General features: G+C 38.1%; 2 protein-coding genes across 3 annotated transcripts in view; one reads left to right on the forward strand and one right to left on the reverse strand.

Moving 5' to 3' along the window:
* Positions 1-3,344, reverse strand: part of AIDA (axin interactor, dorsalization associated) — a 42,572-nt gene extending 39,228 nt beyond the window's left edge. The window contains exon 1 of the mRNA XM_029230518.1: positions 3,055-3,344. Coding sequence (XP_029086351.1) covers positions 3,055-3,164 — 110 coding nt within the window. The 5' untranslated portion in view covers positions 3,165-3,344. The remainder of the gene's footprint in view (positions 1-3,054) is intronic.
* A 99-nt stretch (positions 3,345-3,443) lies between these two features.
* Positions 3,444-23,810, forward strand: BROX (BRO1 domain and CAAX motif containing). Of its 2 annotated transcripts, XM_029230516.1 has the most exons (14): positions 3,450-3,787; positions 4,402-4,464; positions 6,729-6,845; positions 9,599-9,705; positions 10,044-10,140; positions 13,001-13,096; positions 14,072-14,144; positions 15,136-15,241; positions 15,951-16,040; positions 17,730-17,815; positions 18,652-18,733; positions 19,032-19,182; positions 20,399-20,558; positions 21,553-23,810. In XM_029230516.1, the coding sequence occupies exons 3-14, from the start codon at positions 6,745-6,747 to the stop codon at positions 21,637-21,639; spliced, it is 1,236 nt and encodes a 411-aa protein (XP_029086349.1). In that variant the 5' UTR covers positions 3,450-3,787; positions 4,402-4,464; positions 6,729-6,744; the 3' UTR covers positions 21,640-23,810. The 2 variants fall into 2 exon arrangements, with proteins under 2 accessions (XP_029086350.1, XP_029086349.1); XM_029230517.1 differs by lacking the exon at positions 4,402-4,464 and having other exon boundaries at positions 3,444-3,787.
* Positions 23,811-25,480: the final 1,670 nt, after the last annotated feature.

Genomic DNA, 25,480 nt, shown 5'->3' on the forward strand with positions numbered 1-25,480 from the left:
GGGAGTTGTTTTTAATTGATCATGTATATTTTAGATAGCAATTTTAGTTTTGACATAATTTGCTTAAATCTTCCAACAGTACTGTGGCATCAACTCCTTAATGCTCCCACAGCATATTCCTGAATCAAGCCATTCACTAGAATACAACAATTATATAATATCTAAATAAATAATTACTTGATAACAGTCTAGTGCTACTCTGGACACTACGTATACAGTAGAGAACAAAATAGACAACCCCTCCTATACCCTGTTTTCAAAGAGCTTACATTCAAGTGGGGAGAGAGACAACCAACCAAATGAATACATAAAATATATTGTACTTTAGATGGTGATAAATACTATAGAAAAAATTAAGCAGGATTGGGGGTTGGATCTGCAAGACTGAGGTAGAGGGAGTGGGAGTGGACAGCATACTTAACTGGACAAAGAGGGCCTCGCAGAGATAATATTTGGACAAAGACCTGAAGGAGGTGATCAATCGGCCCAAGCAGATAATGGGGGAAGAGTGTTCCAGAAAAAGTACAAAAGCCCTAAGGCAGAAGCAAGCTTCAGGAAACAGCAAGGAGTGTGGCAGCACTTACTCTTTTCCTACTTCTGTAATAGCAATACCCATTTATTCTAAAATCCTCCAGCATTTCTCACAATGAAAAATAAATAAATAAATAAATAAAATCCTCCATTAGACTCAATACTTTGAGGATGGATATCAAATCTTATTCATTTCTATACGCCCAGCTCTCACTTGCTGAGTGATGAAACTGTTTAAGCTGTGATATTCTTACCTTACGATAAGTACAAACACGTCCACTCCCTCCCCCACAAGGTCCCCATCCCATGAATTCACTCCTGTGTGTTGCACAGCTGTAAAGACACAGCTGCCTCTGCGGTCAGAAAGGCCAGTTCTCCCAGACTTCTTCTCGCTCAGTATCCAGTCAGTTACTAAATCCCATCCATTCTTTTTCACATCATTTAGTGGCCCCCAAATGGTCTCCTTTTCTCACAGATAATTCAAATTAAAAAAAGACAACTGGCCTTCAGTTTTGAGTGTATTAATTTTAAAGTCAACATCGTGTATGTAGCCTGTATGTTTACAAAATTTAACCCAATCATCACATATTTTTTTTCAAATTTGACACTGGTGGTTTTTATAGTAATTTTAGAATTACTCTGAATCATGAAGTTCAAGGTTAGTAATGAGGTTCAACAATAGATTTGTTGGTGCCTATTACTCTCTTGCTGAGATATTTTTAGAAATTCCAGCTAAACAGCTTGCATATTCAATTTTCCTTTGTAATTTCAATTGGACATGGTATTCTTCACTTTCCATTGTGAGGTCTGCTGCTGAGTGCCAACAGCTGCCATGTCCCACCATCACAAGTGAGAGACAGCTTTAGATTCCAGGCTACGCAAGTTTAGTTAACGCAGAATGAGTATACATGGGTGCTCACTATCTAACCGGCTACAGTATGGAAGGATACATTCTCTGGGAATGAAGGAAGTCTTCTAATTTGTCCAATTCACTTATACAACGCATCTTTAATAAATGCCTTAAACACTACATAGTAGAGCAGACAGGATTTGGAACTGGGGAAAAAAAAAAAACCAACCCAGACTTCAGCAGTATAGTTTTGTGACCCTAGGTAATCCGGTTAACCTGAGCTTCAGTTTCCTCATTTGCAAAATGAAAATAATAATATTCTCACCGAGCAGTTGCAAGAGTAAAGTGAAATCAAGTGAAAGTGCAAAACAAATGACAGTAGTTGTTACACATGGCAAAATGGCCCAAACCATGGTGGTTTTCAGGGCTTTTGAAAACTACAGGCAATTCAAAGTCAGTAAGATGAGATAGAGAACATCCACGCACTTAAATTATCTTAATGGCCAGATAAACACAAGTAACTATTGTAGAAAAAGAATACAGGATTTAGATCTTCCGAGCACTAACCGTGTATTCTTTCCAAAAGACGCTGGGGCAGGGGGTGGGGTGGATTTTACTTACACATGGTTTCGAACAATAACTTGCTTTAAACCAAGAAGTAATTACTGGCAACAGTTTGCAAACAACAGCATTTCAGCAGGCAATTCCTATTTTCAGTAAAATGTGCAAGAAACTATAAGCAAGGTTTAATATATACGCAAACCTTGTCTTTTAATTTTAAAAACACCGCTGAAGTTTTGGGAGGAAACCATAAAGGGAAAGAAATCGGACTTGGGTAGATCAAAGAACCTGGTGCTCACATGTACCCTACGGCTATACATTATACACAGGAAAAGGAGGAGGGACCCAAGGAGGCGGTGGTGACTCCTGTGCGTGGTCTATTAATTCACATTTTGCTCTCTTCTGTTCACATCCTGCAGGGACTCCACCCAGAGCAACCGAGCGAGGGGGTGGGTGGGACTCACCCAGCCTAGCAAATAACAGTCCCAGAAACCGAAACGGAATCGAGGTGAATTGGGAAAACACGGCTCCCCAGAAAGAGTGGAGAAGGGGCGCGAGAGGAGACCTTTCTTTGGGCTGAGGAGATACCTCCGGCCTCGCTGCCTCCTGGGGGCACCCCCTCCCCTCCCCTCAATCGCCACCAGTTCCCTCCTGCCCTACGCCGGGGAGGAGGAAGGCACCGTACACAGAGCGAGGCCCCTCATCCCGGGGACGTGGGCGGAGAACACACAAGTATTCCTCCGAGATTCTAAAAGAGAAACTGAGGGGCGGCAACCTGAGAGAGGCGGAGGAGAAGGGAAAAGGAAACTGACCGCAGAGCGGGGGACCCATGAGACGGTGGCAAGGAACTCAGTAGGTAGCCTGAATGGGCTGGCGCCCCAGGAAAGAAGGGCTACCTGTTGCACGGAACTGGCCCTGCTGAGGCGGAGAGCGAAAAACCCCAGAGACCGGACCTTGGTCTCCAGGGCCAGTGGGACCTCAGCCCCAGCGCCTGCGGGGCCCCACCCTGAGAAGTCTTGGCTGCAGATACAGTGATGAGAGACACCGACAGAAAGAAGCGGGAGGCGGCCGACCGGAGCCGGTCTGGCCCGCTCCCGCGGTTAGTCACTCACATCTGATACTCGTCTATCGCCTCCACCAGCTGGCCCCAAGAGTCGAAATCGGCGCCTCTCCTAAAACTGGCGCCCCAGCGCTGCAGCAGACTTCGGGTCACCTCCGACATGGCCGGTCCCCACCCCGTCCCCTCCCGCCCCTACCCCAGCAAGGCCGGGCTCTAGGGCGCCATCCTCCCCGGGCCTGGCCCCGACATTAACAGGGCCAAGAGGAACCGCTACGGCCACCGCCACCACCCGCCAAGGAGCCGCCCAAGCCCATTTGCCGCCACAGCCAAACTTTGCGGCTCTGAAGCGGCCGCCCCGCCGAGGCTCCGCCCCCGAGGCCCCGCCTCGTGTTAGGTTGAGGCCGCCCCGCTCCACCGAGCGGCCGCCATTGTTATTGCGGCATTCTTCCTCGGGGTGGGAGGCCCGGCCATCTCTGCTCTTTGTCTCTGGAGGAGACCGCAGCTCAAGAGGGAAGACTGTGGAGCAATAGCTAATAAAGGACTGAGGAACGGAGTGTTTTAAGGGGACTGCGACAACGCGGCAGCCTCAACCCAAGAGCGGCGCGCACTGCCGCCTCGGTAGCTGTCATGGCCGCCCTGACCACGTGATCGGCTCCCGCAGGCCTGGTTTCCGTCGCTCAAGTTCGGTAATCCGGGCTCTGCGACTCCCTCCCTTTCTCGTTTGTGGACTCGGACACTGCCTTTCTTCCCTCTGGAGGGGTGCTGTACAGACATCGAGAAATCCGGTAAGTATGTCATGAGGATGGGCGTTTCCCAGTACTATTCCTACCGCTGTCGTCTCCCCGGAGTCCCAAGCAATAGAGTCAAGGTTTTTACACAGGTTCCATAGACTCCCGGATAGTGGTCCCCAAAAGTCTTCTTCAAGTGTTTCAAGGCACTAGGAGATTTTTGGGGACCACTATCCGGGAGTCTATGGAACCTGTGTAAAAAGTGCCTTGGAACAAACGAGAGAAAGAAATTCACATTAGCCCCACGAATCAATGGTATTAACAGCTATATTCACTGAATCGCCTTGCCCGCGTCTCCACTAGCAGTTGGGGGCGGGGGGAGGGTCTTATGGCTACATAGGAGTTTGTTTAGGCACCTTTTGCCCGCCTCTCCCTGGTAGATAGTATCGGCTTTCCACGAAAATGCCTGTTCAGGAGGGGCACGCTAAGGTGTGCGCCTGCGCAAGGTCTTAACGGCGTTAAACCGGACGGGGCCCGGGAGGAAGAGGCTGAGTGGTAAACAGGAAGTGGACGTTGGGAGCTCGGGGGCGGTAGGTTCGTCGCGGGACCCGGGGTCTCCGGAGTGGGGAACCTTTGTCGGTAATCGGACTCTTCCTGTGGCCTCGGCTTAGGTGGCAGCCTCGATCCGACTGTTGTGCTGGTGGCTTCAACGGCACCCTTCTTTGCACCTACAGGTGGGTGTGTCGTCCTTTTACCCCCGCCCTTCGAATTCTTGAAAACTGGAGTGCGGGTCTCTGACCGGACAGATTGGGTAGGGAGGGGTAGAGAACACGGTACTTACCGTCTTGGATCCTGAAGTAAAGATACACAGAACTTAAGACATTTTCATCCAGGACGTGGGAGGCCGCCTTAAAAGAATATTTGTGGAAAATTTGGCACGGTCAAGTGTATTGTGTGCCATTATCTCTGGGAGGCTTGGTTTATATGCACAGAGATGCAGTATTAGTTTACTTAGGTTATAAGGGAGATTTACGTGGATGATATTTAGAAGGTTATATATTTTTGAAGAACTTGTTAAATGTTTTGAGTTACTCAAATGAACTTGCTCAATTTTTCATTGAATACACAGTGCGTTTCCTCATTCTTAAATAGCTGGTGCTCTCCAAAGCAGGTTTTGCCATGAATAAATATGGTAAGGGAGGTGCATAAAGTAGATACTTTTTACACTGTGCAAACCAAGTTTTTTTCCCCGATAAGAAAAATCCATGGACAACATTGTATATAATGCTTTCAAATTAATTAAATCTTACCGATTTTGTCTCCCACTTCCCGAAATCTAATTACGATATTTAAGTCTTCAGCTACACCTTCCTGTATTATCTTCGGTATCTTCCCAAGGACTTCTAAGCAAGTGACATACTCCTTTTTTCTTTTCTTTTTTAACCTGAAAGGTGTGGAACTTAATTTTTTTAAGTTGGCATTTCACTTAGGTAGTTTTTTAAATGTTTTGGTTTTTAAGGATAGACATTATTTTTTTTAATTTATTGAAGTATAGTTGATTTACAGTGTTTAATTTCTCCTGTACAGCAAAGTGACTCAGTTATGCATATATACATTCTTTTTCATATTCTTTTTCATTATGGTTTGTCACAGGATATTGAATATAGTTCCCTGTGCTATACAGTAGGATTCTGTTGTTTATCCATCCTGTATATACTAGTTTGCATCTGCTAATCCCAAATTCCCAGTCCTTCCCTCCCCTACCTGCCCTCCCCCTTGTCAACCACAAGTATGTTCTAAGGATAGATATTATTATTATTTTTTTTAACCAACTAAACTGAGTTTATTAGGGACTAGCAGAGAAATCACAATCAGCGATATGCAAAGATGGGTAACCATAAACAAATACAGAGAACAAGCAAGGGGAGCATGCTTTTATAGGGAAAAGAGGAGAGTTGGGAGGGGCTGTAATAACCAGAGAGTCCATTGGAGGAACCTGGGAGTCCAGAGTATGGAGGCTTCTCATTGGTAGGCCTGCTACAGTCTGACTGGCTGAGCTGCCATGGATGGAGAGAAGTTTTCTTCTTCCTTCTGGTAGTAACCTAGAGGTACCTTCCTGTCAGAGATGTAGGTTTACTTCTCTCCTGTTAACTGAGGTCTCCTAGCGGGACCTGAGAGCCCCCCCTACAGGCCTGTCCCAACTCCAACTCTACCTGAGGTTTCTTCAGTTACACATGTTAAATATGTTCATAATTCAGCCATTTTTTACCATTTTAAGGACAGATTTTATTGATCAAGTATCATGTGGGGTTTTTTATCATGAAAATATTGATTCTTATTAGCTATTCTGTGGAAAGTATATTTATTATAGAACACATGCTACAGCCAATCAGTTGGCATCAGCAGTATCATGTGGGAGATACAGTTAATTTAAAACCTATTTCTGTCAAGTAATCTTAGCAGTCTACATAAGGGTCACCATTTAAACCTCTTTCGGAATCACGTTCCTCTGCTCCTGTGCCCTTCTCGTTTGCAGCTGTCCAACCAAAGTCAAGTACTCCGCTCCTCAAAAGTGTAGTTTGGGGACCAGCAGCATCAGCGTCTCAGGTCCTACCCCAGAATGTTGAATTAGAACTTGCATTTTAACAAGAAGCCCCCACCTCCTGCCCCGACGTGATTTTTGTACACATTAAAGTTTAAACATTACTGCTCCAATATCTTCAGCATTGCAGTTAGTGTGAGCACATTTACAAATGCTGTTTTTTTAATAGGCCTGATCTAAGCATAGGCTGCTATAAACAGACAGTTAAAACGAGATTGATGTATGGCAGTGAGGCATTTTATTTATGTATATGTCTGTTTTATATATGTTTTATATTAAAATGTATATATCCTGTAGTAATTTTCAACTTTTACTTTAAAAAATATTTTAATATGATTTACACTGCTTATTAAATGTTTTATCTTTAATTTTTATACATTTGTTTTTTGTCAATAGGAAACACCTGGAGAGAATGACACATTGGTTTCATAGGAACCCGTTAAAAGCCACAGCTCCTGTCCCTTTTAACTATTATGGCGTAGTCACTGGCCCTGCTGCTTCAAAAATTTGCAGGTAAGTTTTGATTGAGCCCCCCATGGATACGAGGTACTTTTTTAGGGTCATGCACAATGCAGAAGTATGTAACACACTGTCCCTAACCTTAGACTCCTTATAAACTTACAAATAACATGTGAAAAGTTAAATCATAGATTATTTTAACTGGGTCCTCAAGTTTAGGTCAGTGAGTGAGTCCCAGAGAGGCTAAACAGTCACAATTAAAAGAGTTAAGCTATATGTTACAACAGTACAAGAGACTCCACAAAGTCATATATGGATATTGTTCATTGGCCAAATAGTAAATTAATTGAGTTCTGAGCAGGGAGAGGTCCCTATGACCTGAAATAGCCTTCAGAGTGTTCAGTAGCAGAGAGGACTTGAGCTGGGGTTTAAATGCATTGTATGGCTTAGATCAGGGGTTGCCAGACTGTGTCCTGCAGATTGGCCCAGTGATTGTTTTCATATAAATAAGTTTTTATTAGAACATAGCGCCCCCCCCACTTATTTACATATTGTCTATGGCTGCCTTTCCTCTGTACAGTAAGATTGAGTATTCCCAGGGGAGACTTTATGACCTACTAGGCCTAGAATATTTATCTTCAGGTCCTTTGCTGACCCCTGACTTAAGATAGTAAGAAGGGAGAGGAGAAAGTCATTTCTGTTAGGTAAACCTTTGTTCTAGGGAGTATGAGTAGAGCAGTTTAACTGGCACAAAAGAGATAGATGCAAGAGAGATTTCGAAGGAGGCATCAGCTGGCCAGATGTCTCATTTGCTCTGGAAAGTTGAAAAGGATTCATTTAGTCTATGAGATACAGAACCTAGATGATCAAGACATTGGTGGTACCAGTAAAGGAAAACCAAGAGAATTGCTACTTTTTGTGAAAAGAAGTAATTGGAGCAAAAGGTTGATCTAGACCAGGGGTTTCTGTAAAGGGCTAAATAGTAAATATTTTAGGCTTTGTGGGCTACACACAGTCACTATTGGATATTCTTCTTTGTTCATTTTTGCAAAATTAAGCTGTGGGCCGTATAAAAACAAGTTACAGGTTGTACTTTGCCAACCCCTAATCCTAGACATTGGTCCCAGCTTAACTGTTTTATCTGTAGCATTGGGCAAGTCTCTTACTAATTACTCATCTGTAAAATTACTCATCTGTAAAATTAATAACCTAAATTAGATACTTCTAAGGTACACTTTTCTCAAATTCCGTCATTTTAATATGAATATAATTTTGCACAAGTTGGTTTGCAGGTGATGATTGAATGCCTACTTGGAAATAGCTAGCAAAGTATTCGAGTCTAGAATAGGCCTTAAGGATTCAAATTCTGGGGACTTCCCTGGCGGTCCAGTGGTTAAGACTCTGCACTTCCAATGCAGGGGGCCCGGGTTCAGTCCCTGGTTGGGGAACTAAGATCCCACATGTTGCGTGGCATGGCCAAAAGGAAAAAAATTCAGATTTTTTTCCGAGTCCAAGAATTACCCCTCCCAGCTTTTAATTAAATAACTCAACAATGACAGATTCATAAGGTAGCCCGTCCCATTTTGGGTCAGCTGTATATAGTTGTTACTTTATACTTTCTTGGAATCAGCCTCCTTAGAGCTGGTACCAATAAACATTCCATCTAGACCATTCAGGTTTAAGTTTGTGCTCCTTTGTAAACATCAGTGCTACTTACAGTCCTTCTAAATCTTAAAATATTTGAAATGTTAGTATTACTTCACTCGACACAGAAATTTGAGTATATGCTTTATCCCAGACACTAAGTTCTGGGTATACAGTCCCTACTGTCTTGGTGCTTACAATTTAAATTTAGTCTTTAGTCATTTACACCCAATTGTCTTTAGTCATGGTCCATGTAATATGATTTCTGGATCCCTCGCTAAGCCAGTTGCCTTCTGAAAGAAGATGTGTAACTGGAACAGGACCAAGTTAGAGCTGATAATGTAGATCTAGGATTAGATGTAGTTATACTCGTAGATGAGACCTCAGAAGAGAGAAGAGCAGAAAGCCAAAGACTGAACATTGCTGGAGGTGGGAATATGAAGGGAACATGGAAGAAAATAGAGAAGGAACTTTTAGAGATAAGAGGAGAATCTGGAAAATTTGGCGTTATTGGAATCAAGGGAGAAAAGAATTTTGAGAAAGAAACAATGTCTGCAACATTTATTGCTGCAGAGAAGCAAAGGAGAATGGAGACGAGGGAGCAGTTTTAAAATGACTAGTGGTCACGTGTTTTGGCATGTTTGTGTGTGTGTTGTATTATAGAATGCAATTTTAAAATATGGTTTTGTACTTAAGTACATTTTGACATAATGTCAAATTTTGAAATTGTAAGGGGCTACTAAAATTATGTACAAATGTTAAATTTCTATTTTTCAAAAAACTTCTATTGTGAACTAGTCAGATTAATTTACTCATTCGTAATTCTTTCCTCCCGTCTTAAAAGCTTGTGTTAGTTTGATTTTTTAAAGTTAAAACTTGCTGTGTATCTTTATTATATAATTGTATTCATGATTTGCTCCTTTAGTTGGACTGAGTTTATTTTAGTACAACTTTTAAAACAATTGTTACTGGAAATTTCACTTACCTCCAGTGTTAGTCCAATTAAATTCATTCCTGTATACTTAGTAATATCTTAGAGGAAGGGGTGTGTGTGTGTGTGTGTGTGTTTAAGCTTTTACAGTTGAAACTTTTAAGCCACTTTTACATAGATTCATTGTAATACAGCTTACTTAACATTACTCTCTCTTTCTGTCTCATTTAAGTGACTTGAGATCATCTAGAGCACGACTGCTTGAATTGTTCACTGATTTGAACTGTAATCCACAAATGATGAAGAATGCAGCAGATTCATATTTTTCACTTTTACAAGGTTAGTTATTTAAATCAATTTAAGTTTTTAAAAGTCAACTATGTAGAAGTTCATATTTGATTCTTAGACTTTTCAGATTTGAATAGTTTAGTCTTCTAGGTTATATTCTTCAGTATGCTTGAGTATCAGAAATGTGAGAATGTAAAGGTAGTATGTGGTCTTTCTAACATTTTGAAAATTAAATGTGTGCATATTTCATATTATGTTACCTTAGGAGAAGGGTATAGAGGGGCTGGGAGTTTCATTTGGGTATCTGAAAAAGTCATTCTCCGAAAAATGTTCTAAACAGACACGTGATATTTCCTGTAAAACTGAAAATGTTTTCTACCTTTTTATAGGTTTCATTAACTCATTGGATGAATCTACCCAAGAAAGCAAGTTACGATATATTCAAAATTTCAGGTGGACTGATACATTACAGGGACAGGTTCCAAGGTAAGCAGCACCAACAGTACTAAATTCAAGCCATTTTTGTAACTGTTTAGCTAGTGATTAACTCATAGCCTCTGTGTGGAAGAAGTAAAATGTAAGTCTGATCAGCATTTTGCCTTATCAGGAAATTAATATAAAACTTTTGACCTAAACTCCTAATGCAGTCTATTAAGTACAAACAGAATTTGTTTCTTCTGGACCAAATCATTTTTGAGATAATCAATATAAATGTTAACTAGATTGAGCAGCCTTGACTTTTAATAACACACAAAGAATAGTTTGGGAATTTGAAACCCAAACCTAGATTTTGGTCTTTGCCTCCATCCAAGCAGAGCAGAACTTTGCTTTCTCCACTACTTTCCTTTTCTGATGGATAGTTCAGATGTCTCTGGTCAATCTCCTTCTTTCATTCTCCCCAGTTCCACCCCAGCTGAATACTCTTTTGACTGACAGTACTGTGTTTGTTTTTCTTCCTAATTTCACTGTTTCTGCTCTTTTTAAAAACTTCCCCTCAGAACTTTCTCATCATTCACTTGAAACTAGTTAGATCTAATTATAACAGGAAACCAATCATAATGGTGCTAAATTTTTAACTACTTTTTTTTTTAAACACCATTGGGTTGTTTAAATAGTTATATATTTTTATCTCAATTTGCTTTAGAATTAACCGTTTTATAAAATCAGAAGGGAAGGAAATGGGGATTGGCAAAAAACCAGGGCAGGCATTACAGTGGAAGGAGTGTGGACTTTGGATTCATACACACGTAGATCAGCCTCAGAGCTTCTGCTGTGTGAACATCTGCTTCCTTAACTGTATGTTGGGGTTACAGGTATAGGGCTTTTGTGAAGAACAGAATAGGAAATTTTGTATTAAGGGGCTGATATAATGCCAGGCATTAATAGACATTCAATAAATGTTAGTTTCCTTCCTTCCTTCCTTGGGAATATTGTATATAATAGAATTCATAAATAGGGTAGGAAGTTGTGGACTGTGGGTCCTTTCCAAATTTTAATATTCTGGGATACCAAGGTTTTCCAAGTAAGTCTTCGTTTTCTGTTTTGCTTTATGTACCCCTTTGTACTTCATCTAAAATTAAGAAATATTTTCCTTAAAAACTTTTTTTAAAGAATCAAACCTCTACCATTGTTACATTACAAAACTTTGGCAGATTCTAAAGTGTTTTGTATTACATAAATTTGGCAGTTTTCCCCACCATGCTAAATTTTCATTCCTTGTGACAGCATTTCTCAGCATAGTTTTATGAGACAGTGAAGAATTATGTGGTAAAGGCTTTAAGTTATACTGTTGAGTATTCAGTACATCTGAGATTTTTAAGTTATTTAATCCTTGATTGCTACTTACTCAATGAAAGGTGTGCTGTGAGTATATCTTCTGAAAAATGTTTTTTCAACTGTATACACTCTTAACTACTACCTAGATGTGGTACAATAGAAATGGAGTGTTTGGGAGCAAGGCAGATGGAAATAAACGAAGGGTAAACAGGAGAGAGCTATTCATGAGACCCCATAAAAATTAGCAAAACTATCTTATTATTTAAAGATAAAGTTATAAGTTAGATATGCCTCTTAGATCACCATTACTAGAATTACTAGATGTAATTAGTAGATGTAATTCATTGGAAAGTTCCCAGTGCTGGAAAGAATAAGCCGTTAAACTATGCATTAAATTTTTTTAGCATGGTAAACTGTTTTAAGAAGTTTGTTCATAACTGTCATATTTTTGTATGTTATAATGTATATTAAACAGGATAGTTTATAAGGTATTTTTTAATTACATGTTTTGTAACAAATCTTTTTTTTTTTTAATCTAAAAAGTTTCCATGTCTCTGTTCCTTCTAAGATGGAGGCAGCAATTAAATAAAAAATACAAAGCAGAATCATGATTCTTGTTTCTTCCCTTTGGGTAATTTTTCTGTATCTTTATTAGTATTATATGTGTAATAAGGGTATTACTTCAGGTTTTTTACTTCATCATTTGAGATAAGTGAGATAATGTGTATAAAGAATTTTCAGGGTCTCATCAGAACAACAGTGAATAAAAATATTATTTGCTTTGTGAGCTTTTTGCCATCTTTGTGTCATGTTTAGTTATAGAATCTGAAGGAAACAAATAAGATATAAAATACACTTATTTTTGAGACCTTTTTCTTTGTAGTATACCAATTGGCTTGGCATTCAGAATCTTCTACAGTTTCACATCAGCTTGGCTTTTTGCTCTCCTGCTCCTCGATTTCTCTCTATGAACTGGCAACTTCAATCAAGCTAGTTGGGTTACTGCCACCAGAAAAATCTTTATCCTTTCTTGTGCGTTAACAGCATCATTCCCTCATCTGGGATGTCCTTCTGCTTCCCTTCTAGCCATCTTTCAAGGCACAATTCAAACTCTGTTTATACCATTAAGCCTCTTTAACCATTCTAGCCTGAAATGATCTCTCCTCTGAAATCCATTTTCTTAAAATGTGGTGTAAGAATCACCTTCTCCAGAATCAACTGGATACTTGTTAAAAATGCAGATTCTGGGCACTTCCCAGACTTTCTTTGTGGGATAAGTTCCAGTAATCTGTATTTTTAAAACTATTCAATGTACAATAACCTTTGGGAACTACTATTCTCATGTTTACTATTATGAAGTACATCGTGGACCATTATGTTTAGTCATTCAGTGTTAATTGTGTGTGTGTGTGTGCTTGTGTCTTACCTCCCAACCTATATTAAACACAGGGACTCTTCATTTTTCAGTTAGCATTTAGCTCTTTATGATTTTGTGTAAGATGTATAGCAGGCTTCATATAGAGATGTCTCAGTCATTGACAGTACTTAATGATCATGTTTATAATTCTAGTGCCCAGCAGGATGCTGTTTTTGAATTAATTTCCATGGGATTTAATGTAGCTTTATGGTATACCAAATATGCTTCAAGACTGGCTGGAAAAGAAAAGTAAGTTAAAAGGGAAGGGTTATGTGCATAATATTATTTTTCAAACGTATGGAGCTTCATTATTAAAAAGTCTAGGCTACTGATAAAAAGTATCACTTCTAATAAATGTAAGGTTGCCTCATAAAGCTAATATTTTAAGTATCAGAATTATGGAGCCCACTGTTAAAAGGGAAAAAATTTTTAATAATCTTGTCATGGGGGTGGTCTTTCTGAATAAAACCCCAAACCAAGAAAAGGGTTGACTATTTGACCACATAAAGTACCATAAACAAAGTTAGAAAACAAATGACAGATTGGTTAAAAAAATTGCAGTGCATGTGACAAATTGTTTTTATAATGCTTTTACAAATCAACAGGGAAAAGATCAACAAATCGAAAATAAACAGGCAATTCACAGAAAAATACAAAGCCTTATAAGTTTGTGAAAGATGTTTTGAAGGATTAAGGAACTGTGAAATAAAATGAGATACAGTTTTTATAATAGTACAACTGGATATTAGCAATATGAAACTGGCAACTACCAACTGTGATGCGCCTGAACATGGGAATAATATGCAGCCATTTAAGAATGGAGTTGAATTCTATGTGCTGATGTAAAATTGTCTCTGAAGTAATTTAGGTGATGAAAACAAGAGCAGAGTGGTGAATATTGTGTACGTATGTGTTTTTTAAGTATGTGCATGCATTAAATGTATATTGATTTTTATGCTTGTTTATGCACAGAAGATTATCTGGAAGGAAAAACAAGAAGCCTTTGTCCAGACCCCTAAACAGGAGCTCTCTTTTTCACTTGTAGTATCTTCTCTTTGGATATTTTTCATGTGCACTTGTTAGTTTTTTAAGTGTCAAAAAGAAGAAAACGTAGTGAAAAACACAAATGACTAACTTCTGTGGTTTTATGAGAATGTATTAGTTGTTGGTTTTAATACCAGAAACGGGATTCATCCTGTAACTAATGTAACCACTATCTTTCAGCATAACAGAGGATGAAGCAAAAGAAGTCCATCGAAGCTTAAAAATTGCAGCTGGGATTTTTAAACATTTAAAGGTAAAATAGTAATAATAAAATATATTCTTAATGCTTTAATTCTTGAATAATTTTTATTTAATTCTTTGTGGGGTGGGGTGAAGGAATTATTTCATCATGTAGAAAGAACTAGTATGTGTTCTGTTTTCCTTATGTTAAGTACCTTGTTGATGAGTGCAGCCAATTACAGAATATTAAGTGTTTCCACTTCAGAAAATCATCAGTGAATTTTACAATTAGACGATGCAAGTGGTACTTCACTGCTTATTTTTCAGTCTCTTATGAAAAGATGAGAGAAAACAAAGCACAAAAATTGATAGTTCTGAGCATTTCCCTTGCTGTATGCAGCAGTTGCCAGGAGCCATCATGATTCTGCAAAACCAGATTTTCTGAGTATATTCTCTGTATTTCAGTGAAAATGCCAGCGGGGCAATCAGTACACACTAATTACATTAAATTGCTTGGAGATGTGATGAGAATTAGGGGAAAGACTAACGTATTTTCTAACCAGAATTACCCCCACCCCATTCTAATTAAACTACTATTTACTGAAGGCTCCTGGAGGCCAGTGTTGCATTTTCTCATGATAAGATAGTTTTACAGTGATGAAAAAGCTGTGATCCTGAGTGAGCTACAGAACTGTAGTCTTCTTTATATCTGCTATTATTAATGTGAATGAACAGTTCCGGCTCATGCAAAAGGGAAATTTGGTTTCCGTTTCCGTTAAACGTTTTCTAAGTTGAGAATATGACTTGCATATCTAAGCAATTTATTATGACCCAAATTTTGCTCTTGAATTTATTTTTACAAAAATTTATAAAAAGCTTTAAAAGTTTTAGTGTACAGGAACTTTTATTCTCTGTAAGCTTAACATTGCTCCATTTTACACTTTGTTTGTACCCTAAATTTCTGAAAAATCCCCAAATTGAATATCTCATAACTTCAGTTTTCTTTCTAACAGCTGAGTTAAAATAAAATTTGGCTTGTTTTTTTTTTTTTCTTTCTCTCTCAGGAAAGTCATATCCCAAAATTAATTACACCCGCAGAAAAGGGGAGGGATTTAGAGGCACGACTCATAGAAGCTTACATTATCCAATGTCAAGCTGAAGCTCAAGAAGGTATCTTAAATATTGTAAGATTTTTTTTTAAGAAAGTCTATATTGGCATTTAGTTCTTTTTTTTAAAATCAGAATTAGCTGGAATTGCTGGAGTTTCAGGATTTGAGAAATTTATAGTGAGGAATTTAAAAAATTGATTTTTACCTTTAGCATTTGCCTTCATTTTTCATTAGCTGGAAAAGGCCTTACAGTTTAATGATTCTTTTTAAGAGGATTTTGATTTCATGCCATTTCTGGCAGCATAATTAAGTCTATAACTCATCTTTCCCCGCGCTCTACCTTGCTCATTTCTTTTCTGCTTCCACTGTTTGGCTTACCTTGAAATCTTTGCCTTTCAGTGGCAGGAAATAAATGAAGACTTACGTGAAAACAATAAAGAAACTTGGCTTTTGTTTTTCTTTATTTCAAACTCCAGTGCCCTGAAAGTATTTGTTTCCTCTTACATCATGCGATTTTGTAGTAGGGGTTTTCTGTGATTAGTAATTGGCTAGTGATTTATTTAAGGAAGTGGTATCAGAACCAACAAGCTCAGTGTTTTCTGCTTGTTTATGTTTGCATTTTCTGTAGCTTACTTTTCATGTTAAAACTTCTAACAAACAGTATTAAAGTCCCGAATAGATATCAGACTGTCTTTTGCTATTATAATTGAACTTAAGGTAAATGCAAGTGAACTTAATCATACATTCACTTCATTGTGTTTTGGTTATAGTAACAATTGCTCGAGCAATTGAACTGAAACATGCTCCTGTACTAATTGCTGCCCTGGCATATGAAACAGCCAATTTCTATCAAAAAGCTGGTAAGTTCTATTTTTAGATTTTCACAAAGCAAAAGGACTCTCAGATTGTTTCATCTTTTGCAAAGCTGTACTAATAGCTGCACTATTTTATTAACCTTGTTTAAAAGAAAATTAAAAAATTAGAGCTGTTCACGGTTAATATGCTCCATAACTTCTAGTGAAAAGGATGATGCTATCCTTTTTAACCAGTTACATCTAATAATTAAACAGCTGTTTTTATTTTGAAATGTTTTTGGTCTTTATAACAACCTTGTAGTTACTATCCTTATTTAGACAAGAAACTGAAATCCAGAGAATTAACATAACTAATCTGTAATTTAACTGCTAGCAGGTGGGAGGCTGAGACTAGCACTCAGATCTGCTTAACGTATTATTCTTTTCAGTCACTTATTTAGGAAACATGCATATGTTTCTATCTATCAGATGGTTACTCTTTTAGTTGCTGGGTATACAGATTCACAGTCTAGGGAAGGAGACAAACATGTAACCACATTATTATAGCATGAAATGAGGTGTGGTTACAGGGGTGAATTAAAAACCTAAAGGATCTGGGCATGCTAGAGAAGGCTTTCTAGAGGAAGGTGGTGGTTTAGCCTTATTTTGAAATAAAAATAGAAATTCTAGGTTTGCTGGGATGCTTTAGCATATGGGAAGAGTAGAACATTCTGTAGTATGTACAGAGATTAGAAAGAACTTAGCACATTCTGGGACTGAGACATGTTTTAGCTGAAACAGGATGAGAGCTAGGAGCAAAGGTTACGAAAGTGTGCATATGTGAGGCTATGAATTGGTCTGTAAGCCTGTCTGAGAAGTTTGGCCTTCATTCGGTAGGTATTTGGGACCCCTTAAAAGGTATAGTAAAGTCAATCTGACTTGACTGGACTTGAATTTAAGAAAGGTCCCTATCATTGCAAGATGAGAAATGGGCTTACTAGTGAAGGAGTAGTAGGCTGACTCTACTTAGATTATAATCATTTCTTCCTAAGTACTATGGAAGAAATGATGAAGGTTTTGACAAAGATAGCAGAGTAGGAAATGGAGAGGAAGAAATACATTCGAAAGGTGTTTGGCAGGATATATGAGCATGTGTGTTTTATACAAGATGCAGGGATGGGGTGGTGAATGAGGGTTAGGAGAGTATCCTTGCTTCTGACTTGGGTGACTAGACTACTCTTGGCATTGCTGTATTATGAAAAAGGTTGGAAAGAGATACTATAATAGTATTCATATTTACTTTGAAGTTCTTAGTCATTGCTATTTTTATCATTATCTCAAACTTAAATTGCATTAACCATCAAATCTAAATAAATAAATAAATAAATAAATAAAATAAATCACTTTAAATAAAGCAAGGGTTTTTTTTTGTGGTACGCGGGCCTCTCACTGTTGTGGCCTCTCCCGCTGCGGAGCACAGGCTCCGGACGCGCAGGCTCAGTGGCCATGTCTCACAGGCCCAGCCGCTCCGCGGCATGTGGGATCTTCCCGGACCGGGGCACGAACCCGTGTCCCCTGCATCGGCAGGCAGACTCCCAACCACTGCGCCACCAGGGAAGCCTAAAGCAAGGTTTTTAAAGTGTAAATACTTGAGTTTTAGACTTGAATGGCCTTTTAGCATCTGAACACATAAGCTGTAAGTCTCCTAGTGAATCAGGGTGAAATTATATTTTGCTTTTTAAAATGTAACTTTAGATCATGCTTTATCCAGTTTGGAGCCTGCATACTCTGCTAAATGGAGAAAATATCTTCACTTGAAAATGTGTTTCTACACAGCTTATGTAAGTATTTTTATCCCAGAAACAATGTAAATTACTGTCTCTCCAGCCCCTCGAGCACCAGTTCTGTCATCTCGGCAGACTCTTCGTTAGCATTTTACAGATAATGGACAGCTCTCAGTAAATGTTCCCTGATAGTCAGTGCAGCCATTGTGGAGTAAAGCGAGTGGAAGGAGATGATGTAGAGCTGGGTTATAGCAATGGAATTACTGTTTGATTCAAACCCACTTTTAAGCTGGAACCTTCTGCAAACTTCATGAGAATTCTCTCTTTTCATCCTGTTCACTGAGAAGGATATTTACTAATGCTAATCTAAAGACTTACCCATACAGTGTATCACCTGGGTTGGTGAAGAATCATAAATAAGATTTCTTACACCTTATAATCTGCTTTCAAACACACTGCATAAGACCATGTGCAATCCCTGCATTGATGGTAGACATTTAAAGAATAAGCATGTTCTATTCCAGCCTGGTAACATTTTTCTTAAGACCTGTTTAGTCCTTAACCTCAAATCCTTCCTCCTTCTCCCTCTGTATTAGCACACTAATTTCCCTCCTTTATCCCCTCTGCCCTAATTTTAAAAACAGGTTTCAGCAAATAGTTTTTGCTCTCAGTCCATGGTTAGAAGGCTAGTTTGGCTCAAGGCTTGACATAATTCCACTTTATATACCAACAGAGATGGGGGGAAGCTTATTCAAGTAAAGAGACGTAAGGGACTGCATTGATACTTCAAACAATGGACAAAGGCATTTCTTTGTCTGATGCATATAGAAAACGATGATAGTGGAAAGCATCATTTGAGGAGAGAATGAATAAAAATTTGTTTCTTTTATCAGGCTTATTGTTATCATGGTCAGACTTTGTTGGCTAGTGATAAATGTGGTGAAGCAATCAGGTCTCTTCAAGAGGCAGAAAAATGTAAGTATTCCTGCCAGAATATTAACTCCTCTTTTAAAAACTAATGTTTAATCATAAAGGGAATGGGCAGTTAAAAGAGATTTTGGCGGAGTTCATGAAAGGGAATGAGAGTCAGTGAAGTAATTGGAGAAAAGAAAAAAGTGCTTCGAAAACCTAGAACTTGTAGAAAATACCTACCTACCCCTTATACTATTGTTGGTAGTGCTCTTACGCTAGTTAAAGAGCATCTCTGATTAATAGCCTTTTTAGTATAAATAATAATTATAATCAAATGACTGTTTATCCTTTTCACATGCAGTTTATGCAAAGGCAGAAGCATTATGCAAAGAATATGGAGAAACCAAAGGCCCTGGACCAACAGTCAAACCTTCAGGACACTTGTTCTTTAGGAAACTTGGAAATCTTGTGAAGAACACCCTTGAAAAATGTCAGAGAGAAAATGGATTTATGTGAGTACAGCTCAGTATGATTTTAGTAGTCGGTATAGTATTTGCAGTTGGCCCTCTGTAATCTGTGGGTTCCACATCCACAATTCAACCAACCGCAGATTGAAAATATATGGGGGGGCAGGGAGGGGGGATTCTAGAAAGCCCTTAAAAGCAAAACTTCAATTTGCTGCAGGCCAGCAACTATTTACATAGCATTTACATTCTATTAGGTATTATAAGTAACCTAGAGATGATTTAAAGTTTACGGGAGGATGTGCGTAGGTTATATGCAAATACTACTTCACTTTACGTAAGGGACTTGAGCATCTCTGGATTTTGGTATCTGCCGGGGTCCCAGAACCAATCCGCCGAAGATACCAAGGGACGAACATATTTATAATGTTTAAATAATAATATTGTTTCAATAATATCACAGTTTGTTAGTCTCTATTCCCATACATTTTATATCAAGTTGCATTGAAGTTGAGCATTAATTTTCTATTTAAATTGGTGATAGAATTCACTTGTGTTAGACCTAACTTTTATTCTGCTTTTGATGATAACATATAAAAGCAGGTTTAAAAATTCAAACATGAATTATTAACATATAGCCCACTTCTACTGTCCTAACTTTCTCTTACCTTTGTTTCCCTGCCATTCTTTCTCTGTGTGTTATATATACATACCTTCTCTTGGCATACTCATCTCATTCTCTTTTCAGCCACGTATAAAGCAGGGAAATTCATTTTCTGTCAGTTCTGTTTAGGCCTGTCAAGCAGTTTTCCATTATTAAATCAGTGTTGTTCAAACTGTAGATCAGTACCTATGGAGGTTGTAGAATTAATTTTGTCCCTGCTTTTTGTCTTGCATTCTTCCCTTTATATTCTGCATCTGGTCATGCTGTGCTTTCACATCCTTGAACGTGCCCAGTTTAACTTTTATCACTTCCTTTGGAAAGCATCCCTGACCCCCCAAATCTGCCCCTCTTTTAATTGCCCCTCTTTTGTGTTCTCACGGCACTCCACATCCCTCATAGCTTCAGTTACATTGCACAGTTGTTGACAGGGTTTCTTGACTTTGTCACCTACTCATCTGTAAACTGCGTGAGACAGGAAATTGTTCTGTATGTAATTCATCATTAAATTGTCATTTCCTTGCACAAGGTCTTGGACATAAATAGACACTCAAATAGTTAACAAATAACTGAATGAATTGCTGTTTCCATTGCTTTTTGCAGTTACTTTCAAAAAGTTCCAACAGAAGCCCCACAACTGGAACTCAAAGCAGTTTATGGTCTCGTAGAACCTGTACCTTTCGAATTTCCTCCTACAAGTGTGCACTGGACACCAGAAACGTTGGCTGCTTTTGATCTCACCCAAAGACCCAAGGATGACAGTGTACGGGATTGGGTTTTTTCCATTCATTCACAAAAATTTCAAAAGAGAATTCAGACTTCACAGTTTGATATTGTCCTCTATTTAAATAGATGCATGTATTTGTCTAAATGTTAAATTAGCTAATTACAGTGCTTGGTGTAAAATCTGAACTCTTTCAGAGGTAAACCTCTAGGCGCTAATTGTCTTCTGATTTTTTACATAGTTGACTGATGTTGTTTTCAACACATTATCTTGCCTTTTTACAATTCGTCAGAGCCTCCTTTGAGAATGTTGTGGGAGGACAGGTCTAAAAAGGATGGCTCATCCATGTTTATTTTGCTATAGCAGTGCTGTTTTTGATTCAGCATAGTGCATGGTATTTGAAGATTTGACCTAATTTCAACATTCTGTGACATCATCCAGGGGTAAAATTAGACTGCTTTTATTCATTTGTATCTAAGTACATCTTAGTGTACTAAACCAAATGGTAGATTAAGTGGAAATTTTGAGGTTTAGCTACCAAAAGAGAGGGGGTCTGTGAAAAAGGGGGTGGGAATTATTTTGTAGCCATAGCTGCTTCCTTGAAATTTTTTTTTTTATATAATTTCCTACCCATACTAAAACCATTATTCCTTAAAATAACAGTTTTTGCATCCTGTTCAGCATCTTAAATAATGTCCTAAGAGGTAGCCTGCTACTGTCACAAGTAATCTTCAAACTTGAGGGTTCCATGTGCACAGGTTGATGGCTCAGTTTCTCCCTCCTCAGAAAGAGTAAGAGTACCATTAGCTTGATTTTTGCCTACCCATCAGGTTTTCGTCTTCACTGAAATGTTGCTTTCCTGTTATGTCTTTAATTGAATTGGTTTGTATGTAGCTTCTGGCACAGCTTTGTTAGTCTCTGTGCTGTGTATTTTAGTATATCATCTTTATATTAGTCTGAAGTGGAATAGATCTAGTGTTTGTTTTCCAGATCTTAGTTTATGTACTTACACTGTATTTTTCTTTCTCCATAGGCTAAACCCAAACCAGAAGAAGTGGTGAAACCTGTGAAAGAACCAGATATCAAACCTCAGAAGGACACTGGGTGCTACATCTCCTAAAATACATTGATACAGTGTGCACTTCGAATTTTCTTCCAGATAAGATAAACCATGGAACTTCATCTTTCTTGAAATGATTTCTCTGAAGCCTATAGATTAATTTAGTACATTCAGAGGGAATCTGCCTTCAGTTTATTTGTTCTTGATTTTTAACACAGTGGAAGTGTTTCATGCTTTGTTTCCGAACTCCTTTTTAATCAGGACAACCTGTGAAAAATTTTTATTGTGCTTCTAAAGGGCATATTTGGGGGTTGGGTTTTTCTTCCTGAACTCTGGGTAGTAGTAAGTTTCAGGTTAATACACTATAGGCCAGAATCATGTGGTTTCAGATGTGTTTTTCTATCTTCACAAAAAAAAAGTTTATTTTCCTTCCTCTTATTTGATACCAGAAGAATGACAGGAGTCAGTTTTTAACAGACAAGGTTTTTTACCCCTCTCCGTTATGTCAGTTGTAGCACAGACTTGTTATCTTCTGTGTCAGTTACCTTTTCTGGTTGGGGGAAAAAAAATCACTTTTAGTTAAAGATCAAAAAATCTTCATACCAAATCCCTTATACATGTTAGAATCTATAATTTACTTAGAAATCAGTGTTTATAGGTACGTTGAGACCATTTAAGAGCTTACTTTTATGCTGATAGCCCTGTACTTCATTTCAATCTCAGTAAGCAAACCTACAATATTTTTTAAAGTACTTTTTTCTAATGGATTTTTTACTTAGGGGACAGAACTTGGTAACAGCTCTTAGTATTTGTGTGAGAAGACAGAGTGAAAATGTTTTTGCAGAAGTCAAATAATGCATGATGAAAAGAAAGAACTTTAAGCCTAAACAAGATCGGTTGTCCTGAATTACACTGGTAAATCTCTACTACTTTGTTACAGAAGTTAGAGTAAAATGCCTTTGTTAACCTGATTTCAGTGTACATGGTTTTTATATAGTTTTCTAATACACTTATCCTGTCAGAATTGTATTGCTTTAGGCCAAAGGCCATAGCAGAAACTTAGAGAGCAAACAGGTACAGTATATCTTAAAAATACCTTGTAATATTTGAAATAGTTTAGTATATACACAAACCTGGGAAATAGTGGATACATAATACTTTAATTAAAAAAATCACACATGTAGGTTTATCTTCTTTTGATTATTCTCCTGGGACATCACCTAATTTTTCTCTTATAAATGACAGATTGGTTCAAATAATAGAAGTAATAGTAGGGTATGTTGAGAGCTTACTTTGTGCCAGGCACTGTGCTGAGCACTTACATAGATAAACCTTTGAATCCACACAGCAATTCTGTGACAAATAAGTAAAATCTGCATAAAGTATTGAGATAGGAATAAACATTTCATTATGAAAAATAGATTTTACCTATCTGAATATTGTGTTAAAATAAATGATTACTTAAATCATAGTTTATACTCATGGGAAAAAAAGCTACATAGAATCAGTGAGGTTTTTTTTTTTTAATGTATGGAAATGCTAATTACTCCTTGCTATATAACATTTAATATTTGAAGCTGCAGTTTTCAGAATCAGTGGAGTAATAACTGAACAGACATTTATTTTGTTGTTTATAGAAAAAACACTTTAATTTCCCTGTATTTTTGTGCTCTATGCCATTTACTGACAAAACTTTAAACCGTACTTGATGTAAGCTTATTACTCTTGGCCTGTAAGATCTATTTATTTTAGAAACTAGTGCTTATTAGTTACTAAGTTTTCACATTTGAAAATTTAGTAACTAGGCTAAATTTATTGACACAATATGTGTCAATTTCACATATTGACATTTTTATGGGTCATACTTCCATATATGGAATGAAAACATGTAATATGCTCAGTGCTTCTGTAAAGTGCAGTAAATACTGGTGTTACATTTAATCAATAATTGGCAACTTTAAGATAAGCAGATAGTAAATATTCTGTTGACCCAGCAAAGGTGACACTTTGACTAACTATCCCATTATATATAATATTCTTTGAAATCGTCTTCGAAATTTGGGGAAGTGAATAAATGTAAAGAAATTGCATGAATGTCATAGATGTAATAACTATTTGTGTTAACTATTGCATACTTAGTTTAAACCAGATAATGACAACTAACATATCCTGCTAAAAGTGTTGTTAATATACTGAATTATCTATTTATGAAAATAAAAGTGATTCTACTTCCAATTTCATTGGAATTTTTGTTTTTCAATAAATATTTTTATGTTTATTAAGCCAGTAACAAGGTTAATACAATGTAAAATCGTATTTCTTCACAGTTGTATTTTAAAATGACAGATGCATTTGCATCAGTTGTTTTATGCTACATGAATTCATTGAACACTCAACGCTCCTTGACCTATTTGGTTTCTACTTATGCTTATTGGTACTTACCACCTTTTAATCTGGAAGTAGGGTTTCAGTCAGCCTGCATATATTTTTATTCACAGTATTATCCAGCATGCTGCAGTCTTGTATACGGTGGTGAGCTAAGCTAGAGACCTCATCGTTATTGCTGTGCAGTACTCTGCAGAAAACTTTGTACTTTGGAAACTTTGAGGTAGCATTTTCAGTACTATATAAATGTACTCAAATAAAATCATATTCAGAAGTATTTCCTTCTAGAGTAATCATGCTTTAGAAAACGAGGCATTTTTTGTCTCGATATGTGCGTAAAAATAAACTTGTGTCATTTGGTTTACTATACTTTTGTATCTAAAGACTTTAATCTGATATTTGAGTAATTTGCTTCGAATTTACATTCTTGTTTTAAAAATGTTTTTGTAGTAAACTAAAGGGATTAAAATAGTTAATCTGGAGGGGGCGCCTACTCTGAATTATAGAACAGAAAGCAGTGTTGGATTGTATTTACCCAAAAGGCCAGAGCTATCGCTTATGCGATTCAGCATATCTGATGACTGTGATGTGCTTGAGGTGGGTGTAAGCTCATAGCTCCCTCTAAGAGTGCTCCCCAGAGAAAACGTTAAATCACCCAGCGGCTTGATATTGTCCAGAGCTTCTCTGGTCGTTTGCCTCAAGCTATTGATCTCAGCCTTCTGGGGCTGACTGGGCAGGGACTAAGGTGGCTGGAGCTCCCAGGCTGGTCACCTCCAGAATGTCAATGAATTTCCTAGATCATCTGCTATGATGTAGGAAAAGTTGAGAAACACCCCAATAGGACAGGCATGTCAGTAATGTCACTCTTACCCCTGGTGGCTGGGTGCCTGTTTATGGTCTAATACTGAAAATAAAGGTAGAAGAGTCTGGCCAGGTGATGTTCTGTCAGCATTTCTCAAGGAGGAGCAGTGGTTTGTTTATACATGTGTTTGTTTATTCAGATTTCACATATGTCCTCCACAGAATGCCTCACTCTGCCTGCCTGGGGTGAGTCACCAGTTGGAGTGGGCCCATCTCCTCAGGTGAAATGGCGTGGAGAAACTGGCAGTGAATGCTGTGCTGTGAAGGTGTGAAGTGGGGCTTTGGCTGTCCCATCCTTGCTTTTACCAGAGGCTCAGCCTTCAGACGCCCTCAGGGGAAGAGGGAAAGGGAGGAGGGGGCACCGCAGGCCCAGGCAAACAAGGCTGACGCACTCTTGGTAGTTACCCAGGGCCCGTTCCGTTAACCTGGTTCATTTGAAAAAAAAAAAACTTTTTTTTTTGATTAATGAAAACTGGAAGAACTTTAGGAAATTTGAGGTATTATACCTTACCAAAGTTAAATGCCAAGATGTAGAACTAGTGTGTTATTTTGTTGATAGAGCTGACAGTGCTGTGTTTCAGTGAGGGAGTTAATTGAAATGATGAGTGTGTAAGTGTAATGAAAAAATATTATAAGGTAGCCATTTTAACATCAG

This window comes from Monodon monoceros, unplaced genomic scaffold, assembly GCF_005190385.1.
Source record: "Monodon monoceros isolate NGI ecotype Baffin Bay Population unplaced genomic scaffold, NGI_Narwhal_1 Super_Scaffold_18, whole genome shotgun sequence".
Lineage (NCBI taxonomy): Eukaryota > Metazoa > Chordata > Mammalia > Artiodactyla > Monodontidae > Monodon > Monodon monoceros.

Bases quoted from the DNA above. Each gene is read 5' to 3' on its own strand.
- BROX (XM_029230517.1), top strand. From the start codon at position 6,745: ATGACACATTGGTTTCATAGGAACCCGTTAAAAGCCACAGCTCCTGTC. The intron at 6,846-9,598 runs GTAAGTTTTGAT...GTCTCATTTAAG, and splicing joins GCTGCTTCAAAAATTTGCAG to TGACTTGAGATCATCTAGAG. The intron at 10,141-13,000 runs GTAAGCAGCACC...TTATAATTCTAG, and splicing joins TTACAGGGACAGGTTCCAAG to TGCCCAGCAGGATGCTGTTT.